The sequence below is a fragment of the Triticum aestivum genome, chromosome 7D, assembly GCF_018294505.1.
Source record: "Triticum aestivum cultivar Chinese Spring chromosome 7D, IWGSC CS RefSeq v2.1, whole genome shotgun sequence".
In the NCBI taxonomy this organism is placed as follows: Eukaryota; Viridiplantae; Streptophyta; class Magnoliopsida; order Poales; family Poaceae; genus Triticum; species Triticum aestivum.
The window spans coordinates 590687919-590696160 of record NC_057814.1 but is presented as its reverse complement, the minus strand read 5'-3'; the positions used below and the strand labels follow the sequence as shown (position 1 = coordinate 590696160).

Genomic DNA, 8242 nt, shown 5'->3' with positions numbered 1-8242 from the left:
CGCAAAAAAGAGCAAAATGTCGATGGAAAAAAATAGAACTCAAGATTCCCGCCACGGAGAAAGTCCAATCGGTACATACACGCGCGTGGGCCGAAACCCGTCTGCTCCCCTGGCCCACCTTTCCGCCACGTCATCGATCCGCGCCGAGACGCATCTGGGTCGTCCATTGCACAGAGCAGCGAACGTCTGAGATCAAACCCAATCACTTGACGCCCACCAATCCGTGGCACGCACCAGTCCACCCCACCTCCTCCCTCCTATAAATCCTCCGCGCCCTCGCCGCCGATTCCTCACCAGCCCTCCCACCTTCCCAGCGAAAACACCACCACACCTCTCCCCGTCGACGCAAGAAGCAGCAGCGGCATCCATGGCCCCCAAGGCGGAGAAGAAGCCGGTGGCGGAGAAGGCCGAGAAGACGACGGCGGCGAAGAAGACCAAGGCCGAGAAGCGGCCGCCGGCGTCCAAGGAGGGCGGCGAGAAGAAGGGCAAGAAGAAGTCGAAGAAGAGCGTGGAGACGTACAAGATCTACATCTTCAAGGTGCTGAAGCAGGTGCACCCCGACATCGGCATCTCCTCCAAGGCCATGTCCATCATGAACTCCTTCATCAACGACATCTTTGAGAAGCTCGCCGGCGAGTCCGCCAAGCTCGCCCGCTACAACAAGAAGCCCACCATCACGTCCAGGGAGATCCAGACCTCCGTCCGCCTCGTCCTCCCCGGCGAGCTCGCCAAGCACGCCGTCTCTGAGGGCACCAAGGCTGTCACCAAGTTCACCTCCGCTTAGATAGTATGTTCCCTGTTGTCCAGGTGGATCGATGTTTGCTCTGTAGGTAGCTGTTCGTACCATGTCATCTTATAAGTTGTGTGGGAACACACATGGTTTCATCATCTGGAGAAATAGTAACAGTGCTGATTTATTCTGTCTACTAATGGCTGTCTATCATGTTCAGTTCTGACCATGATTCCTCCTTTTCTTGAGAGAGTTCTTGCTAATCCTGTTTGTGTTACTTTACTCTTGTTTGCTCTGTTATGAATCTTTTGTTCTGATTTGGGAGTATGGCCGTCTGTAAATCTCTGCAGACAACGGCTCTGAATTTGCATGGATGATTCTGTGTTCCAGTTCTGAATTTCACTTTTCAACTATGGGTTAACGAGGCTAGTGGCCGTTTGGAGGGGAGGCTCTGGCAGAGAGTACATGTACAGGGTGATGGCGCGGCGGCTGGGGTTCGAGGCGGAGGTGAGACTGCGTCTGACGAGTGTCGATTTCTTCAGGCATAAATCTAGGTTCACCTCCTCAATCTACGTCTGACGAGTGCCAATACACCATCTTGTAATTTGTGGGGACTCTCAATGTTTCAGGATCTGGAGGAAATAGTAACGGTGCTGCTTTGATCTGTTTCATGCCTGCCTTATCATGCTCAATCCTTACTACAGGGAACCTCGTCAAATTGCAGTGTTCTTTTTCTTCAGGGAACCTCGTCAAAGGATGATGAAACAACGGGAATAGATAGAACCTCGTCAAATCATGCTTGGTTGTTTCAGGAATGTCTTGGGCTGTTGGATTTGTCTTTGTGTTCCAATTGCAGTGTTTTTTTTCTTCAGGGAACCTCGTCAAAGGGCAAGGTAGTCTTGCGTATGGTATATAGATAGAAACAGCGGGAATAAAATATGGCCCGGTTTATATATAGGAAAAAAACAATGATGAAAACCACTCTCCGTCCCAAATTACTACACGTTTTACTGTTAGTTTAGGTACATCCGTATCTAATTTTTTTTAAGATAAATAATTTGGAACGGAGGTAATATATCATAAACAAGAAAATAGAAAGAAGAAAAAACGCACAACACGAGGAGGAAGGACGCCCTCGTGGATCAAAACTTTTGCCCAACGCCTTATTCCTGCCACCTTAACACAACCTGGGTATGGGGCCCAACCACTGCAAATCTACAAGATTGAGTCGCGGCTCTTCTCGTATTCATCAACGACGGACCACCAAGGACGGCGGCGGCGGGGCCTTTGTCTTCTGCCCGACGGCAGCGCGATCGAGGGCTTCCTCGGAGGCAAGGTTGCGAGGCGGCGGCATGAAGGCATGGTTGAGGCGTGACAGTGGGCGTGCTCGAGCCACGCGTAGTGCTTCGGTCGGGAGGCGTGGCGTGATTTTGGTGGCTGGTGCACTCTTGTCTAGCGGCGGCCGCACTTAGCATGGGCGCGCATTAGCGATGGGGATCTGCCTTTTGTGCTCTAGATCTGGCCATGTCGGCCTGTGGGCCGACGGGCATTGGCGTAGCCCTTTTCGGCGAAGTGGCAGTCAGCGTTGCTGTGCTCCGCCGTCGGTGTTGGTCCGACTGGTGCTCCAGACTAGAGCGGAGGCCTCACTGCGATTGCGGTGGCCACCGAAAGGTCATCGTGAGGGTTTTCTCTTCAGATCCGGTGGTTGTCTTCGACGATGAGATGCAATCTACGAACGGCGGCTTGACGTAGAGGGTTATGGTTGTGCAGCGACGGCGGTCAAAAATCCCATGTAGCTGCTGGGATAGCAAAAAAGTGGTGGTGACGACATTTGAGTGACTTTGATGTGGTGCCACTCGAGCACCCGGTCTCGAGCTCTGGGGTGAAAATCTCGGTCTAACCCGAGGTGGTATACCTGGAAATGATGATATTTTTGCGTTGTTACCTTGTTGAAGGCATTGATCGGATATGCTTGAACTGACTCTCAGGGTGTAAATCTAGAATCTGGCCTTTGGTGGTTAGATCCGGTGACGGTGGTGCTTGAGCGTCGCACCCGTCCTGAAGGGTTTACTGTTGAAGAACATCATCGTCCTTGTATTGTCATGAGATGGTTGGTGCGGATAAGGTCATTATTGTAGTTTGTCAATCACGGATTTCATCAGTTTAGGTTTTTTCCTCGCCTACGCATAGCTTTGGTTTTATATGACTTTGCTATTTGTCGGTGTTTTTTTATGTGTACACGTTGGTGTTGAGTGTGTGTATCTTAGTTACGCAGATGCCGGATGTGTGCCCATTGTGTTTATAATCTCTTGATGCTTCATTTTGAGTCAACAAAATGCACCATTTATCAAGAAAAAAGGACATCACACCTCTGTGTGACGAGAATTGTCGTTGCTCACTATTGCTTAAAGCAGCGTTCAACCATGCTCAAGAGAAACTCTTGATTCAGCCATTTGAAGTGATCCAGTCCCACTAGGAGCACAAAATAATCGATGCAAGGCACACAGGAGAAGGCGTGAGATGCTGCATTCCTTCATGAACAATCAACATTTGTTCCATCACCCCTTCCTCTCACTCTCCACCCTACTCCATCCACTCTCTCTTTCAACCACACTTCCCCATTTGGTCGCTTCCCTCCAACACCACCACCACGTTACCATGATCCTTCATCTACGGTACCGATGAACGTGGTGTCAATCTCTTCCTTGACGATGAAGAGGTGACGACTTGCTCCTCCACTACATCAATAGCGGTAAGAACCTCAAAACCCTTGGATAGGATGGCATGGTTATATCATGCCATGTTGACGACTACTCAAGGGGGATTCAAGATTAGTTTAGTGACAAATCTAGGGCCCTCTTTCTTTTCCTCAAATACATCAAAGTTTGCTTGGGTGTAGAAAGAGAGAAATGATTGCTTGAGATGGTTAACAATGTAGGGGAACGTGGCACACATCTTTTTACCATGCACGAACCAACCAAGATCACTATCGAGGTGCATGTAATGAGATCATACCCTCGACGATCCGTCAGCTTTGATGTCGATGAAGTCCTCTGACTCCCGCAGATAGGTTATACCTCCCACCCGCGGGAGTTTTCCCTTGCAAAGTTCTTCGACGCCTCCAAGGTATCCATGCGTACCAAAGTAGCAACCCCTTACAACTTGTGGACCAACACCACCAAGCTGAGGGGAATCTAGATCTAATCTATAATAATGGTTTGTTTGATAAGATATTACAGAGTAACTCCTACAACTAACAATTACAATGATATCTTCTGGAGACATCTTCTTTGTAGTATCACTCTTTGCAAGACAAAAATCTCCCAAGACTTTAGTGAACTACAATTGGACTAGAGCAACGTTACTGTCATTAGTTCACCTACACGAGTTTAATTACTGACAAAGACTTCTAAAAGGCCCTTGAGTCGCCCATCCAAAAATATGGAAAGACATGAACGATGAACATACTTGGGCCAGGGATGGACCCCTAGAAGTGCAGGTTGTCGAACCATAAAATATTCACCATAACGTCGAGGAAAGTTTCCAACTCCACAAAGGATTAAAAAAAGCAACACGACACATGAATCCACCAGAACTGTATAATCAGGTCCGCAAGGACACATGCTTCTTTGGCTCCACCTCCATGGCACCGCTACAACGAATCAGAGTAATCTTATGCGTAAAAACACCACAAGTATCATTAGATGTTGACGCAAACTACTAACTTCTTTAAGATCTGAGCACCCATCTGAAGGAAATACGCCCTAGAGGCAATAATAAAGTTGTTATTTATATTTCCTTATATCATGATAAATGATTATTATTCATGCTAGAATTGTATTAACCGGAAACTTAGTACATGTGTGAATACATAGACAAGCAGAGTGTCATTAGTATGCCTCTACTTGACTAGCTCGTTGAATCAAAGATGGTTATGTTTCCTAACCATAGACATGAGTTGTCATTTGATTAACGTGATCACATCATTAGAGAATGATGTGATTGACTTGACCCATTCCGTTAGCTTAGCACTTGATCGTTTAGTATATTGCTATTGCTTTCTTCATGACTTATACATGTTCCTATGACTATGAGATTATGCAACTCCCGAATACCGGAGGAACACTTTGTGTGCTACCAAACGTCACAACGTAACTGGGTGATTATAAAGGTGCTCTATAGGTGTCTCCGATGGTACTTGTTGAGTTGGCATAGATCGAGGTTAGGATTTGTCACTTCGATTGTCGGAGAGGTATCTCTAGGCCCTCTCGGTAATGCACATCACTATAAGCCTTGCAAGCAATGTAACTAATGAGTTAGTTGCGGGATGATGCATTACGGAACGAGTAAAGAGACTTGCCGGTAACGAGATTGAACTAGGTATTGAGATACCGACGATCGAATCTTGAGCAAGTAACATACCGATGACAAAGGGAACAACGTATGTTGTTATGCGGTTTGACCGATAAAGATCTTCGTAGAATATGTAGGAACCGATATGGGCATCCAGGTTTCGCTATTGGTTATTAACCGGAGATGAGTCTCGGTCATGTCTACATAGTTCTCGAACCCGTAGGGTCCGCACGCTTAACGTTCGGTGACGATCGGTATTATGAGTTTATGTGTTTTGATGTACCGAAGGTGGTTCGGAGTCCCGGATATGATCACGGACATGACGAGGAGTCTCGAAATGGTCGAGACGTAAAGACCGATATATTGGAAGCCTATATTTGGACATCGGAATGGTTCCGGATGAGTTCGGGCATTTACCGGAGTACCGGGAGGTTACCGGAACCCCCCGGGGAGTATATGGGCCTTATTGGGCCTTAGTGGAATAGAGGAGAGGAAGGGAAAAGGCGGAGGGCGCGCCCCTAGCCCAATCCGAATTGGGTGGGGGGCCGGCCCCCCTTTCCTTCCCTCTCTCCTCCCCTTCCTTCTCTCCTACTCCTACTACTTGGAAGGGGGGAATCCTACTCCCGGTGGGAGTAAGACTCCCCAGGGCGCGCCATAGTAGAGGGCCGGCCCTCCCCCTCCTCCACTCCTTTATATACGGGGGAAGGGGGCACCCCATAGACACACAAGTTGATCATTGATCTCTTAGCCTTGTGCGGTGCCCCCCTCCACCATAATCCACCTCGGTCGTATCGTCGTAGTGCTTAGGCGAAGCCCTGCGCCGGTAGCTTTATCATCACCGTCATCACGCCGTCGTGCTGACGAAGCTCTCCCTCGACACTCTGCTGGATCGTGAGTTCGTGGGACGTCGCCGAGACGAACGTGTGCAGACCGCGGAGGTGCCGTACCTTCGGTGCTAGGATCGGTCGATCGTGAAGACGTACGACTACATCAACCGCGTTGTCATAACGCTTCCGCTTACGGTCTACGAGGGTACGTAGACAACTCTCTCCCCTCTCGTTTCTATGCATCACCATGATCTTGCGTGTGCGTAGGAATTTTTTTGAAATTACTACGTTACCCAACAGTGGCATCCGATCCAGGTTTATGCGTAGATGTTATATGCACGAGTAGAACACAAGTGAGTTGTGGGCGATAATAGTCATACTGCTTACCAGCATGTCATACTTTGATTCGGCGTTATTGTTGGATGAAGCGGCCCGGACCGACATTACGCGTACGCTTACGCGAGACTGGTTCTACCGACGTGCTTCACACACAGGTGGCTGGCGGGTGTCAGTTTCTCCAACTTTAGTTGAATCGAGTGTGGCTACACCCGGTCCCTGTTGAAGGTTAAAACAACACATACTTGACGAAAAATCGTTGTGGTTTTGATGTGTAGGTAAGAACGGTTCTTGCTCAGCCCGTAGCAGCCACGTAAAACTTGCAACAACAAGGTAGAGGACGTGTAACTTGTTTTTGCAGGGCATGTTGTGATGTGATATGGTCAAGACATAATGCTAAATTTCATTGTATGAGATGATCATGTTTTGTAACGGAGTTATCGGCAACTGGCAGGAGCCATATGGTTGTCGCTTTTTATTGTATGATATGCAATCGCCATGTAATTGCTTTACTTTATCACTAAGCGATAGCGATAGTCATAGAAGCAATAGTTGGCGAGATGACAACGATGCTACGATGGAGATCAAGGTGTCGCGCCGGTGACGATGGTGATCATGACGGTGCTTTGGAGATGGTGATCAAAGGCACAAGATGATGATGGCCATATCATATCACTTATATTGATTGCATGTGATGTTTATCCTTTATGCATCTTATTTTTCTTAGTTCGACGGTAGCATTATCTCTCACTAAATTTCAAGGTACAAGTGTTCTCCCTGAGTATGCACCGTTGCGAAAGTTCATCGTGCCGAGACACCACGTGATGATCGGGTGTGATAAGCTCTACGTTCACATACAACGGGTGCAAGCCAGTTTTGCACACGCAGAATACTCGGGTTAAACTTGACGAGCCTAGCATATGCAGATATGGCCTCAGAACACTAAGACCGAAAGGTCGAGCGTGAATCATATAGTAGATATGATCAACATAGTAATGTTCACCATTGAAAACTACTCCATCTCACGTGATGATCAGACATGGTTTAGTTGATTTGGATCACGTGATCACTTAGATGATTAGAGGGATGTCTATCTAAGTGGGAGTTCTTAAGTAATTTGATTAATTGAACTTTAATTTATCATGAACTTAGTACCTGATAGTATTTTGCATGTCTATGTTGTTGTAGATAGATGGTCTGTGCTGCTGTTCCATTGAATTTTAATGCGTTCCTAGAGAAAGCTAAGTTGAAAGATGATGGTAGCAACTACACGGACTGGGTCCGTAACGTGAGGATTATCCTCATTGCTGCACAAAAGAATGACGTCCTGGAAGCACCGCTAGGTGCCAAACCCGCTGCAGGAGCAACACCAGATGTTATGAACGTCTGGCAGAGCAAAGCTGATGACTACTCGATAGTTCAGTGTGCCATGCTTTACGGCTTAGAACCAGGACTTCAACGACGTTTTGAACGTCATGGAGCATATGAGATGTTCCAGGAGTTGAACTTAATATTTCAAGCAAATGCCCAGATTGAGAGATATGAAGTCTCCAATAAGTTCTACAGCTGCAAGATGGAGGAGAATAGTTCTGTCAGTGAGCATATACTCAAAATGTCTGGGTATAACAATTACTTGATTCAACTGGGAGTTAATCTTCCTCATGATAGTGTCATTGACAGAATTCTTCAATCACTGCCACCAAGCTACAAGAGCTTCGTGATGAACTATAACATGCAAGGGATGGATAAGACAATTCCCGAGCTCTTCGCAATGCTAAAGGCTACGGAGGTAGAAATCAAGAAGGAACATCAAGTGTTGATGGTCAACAAGACCACCAGTTTCAAGAAAAAGGGTAAAGGGAAGAAGGGGAACTTCAATAAGAACGGCAAGCAAGTTGCTGCTCAAGTGAAGAAGCCCAAGTCTGGACCTATGAAAGATCGTGGATGTCGCCTAGAGGGGGGGGGGGTGAATAGGCGCTTTAAAATAATTACGGTT

General features: G+C 47.3%; 1 protein-coding gene across 1 annotated transcript; it reads left to right on the top strand.

The window, feature by feature from the left end:
- Positions 1-278: 278 nt before the first annotated feature.
- Positions 279-926, top strand: LOC123165307 (histone H2B.3-like). Its single transcript, XM_044582935.1, has one exon. It carries the CDS (start codon positions 368-370, stop codon positions 782-784), a length of 417 nt encoding a protein of 138 aa, XP_044438870.1. The 5' UTR covers positions 279-367; the 3' UTR covers positions 785-926.
- Positions 927-8242: the final 7316 nt, after the last annotated feature.

Bases quoted from the DNA above. Each gene is read 5' to 3' on its own strand.
- LOC123165307 (XM_044582935.1), top strand. From the start codon at position 368: ATGGCCCCCAAGGCGGAGAAGAAGCCGGTGGCGGAGAAGGCCGAGAAG.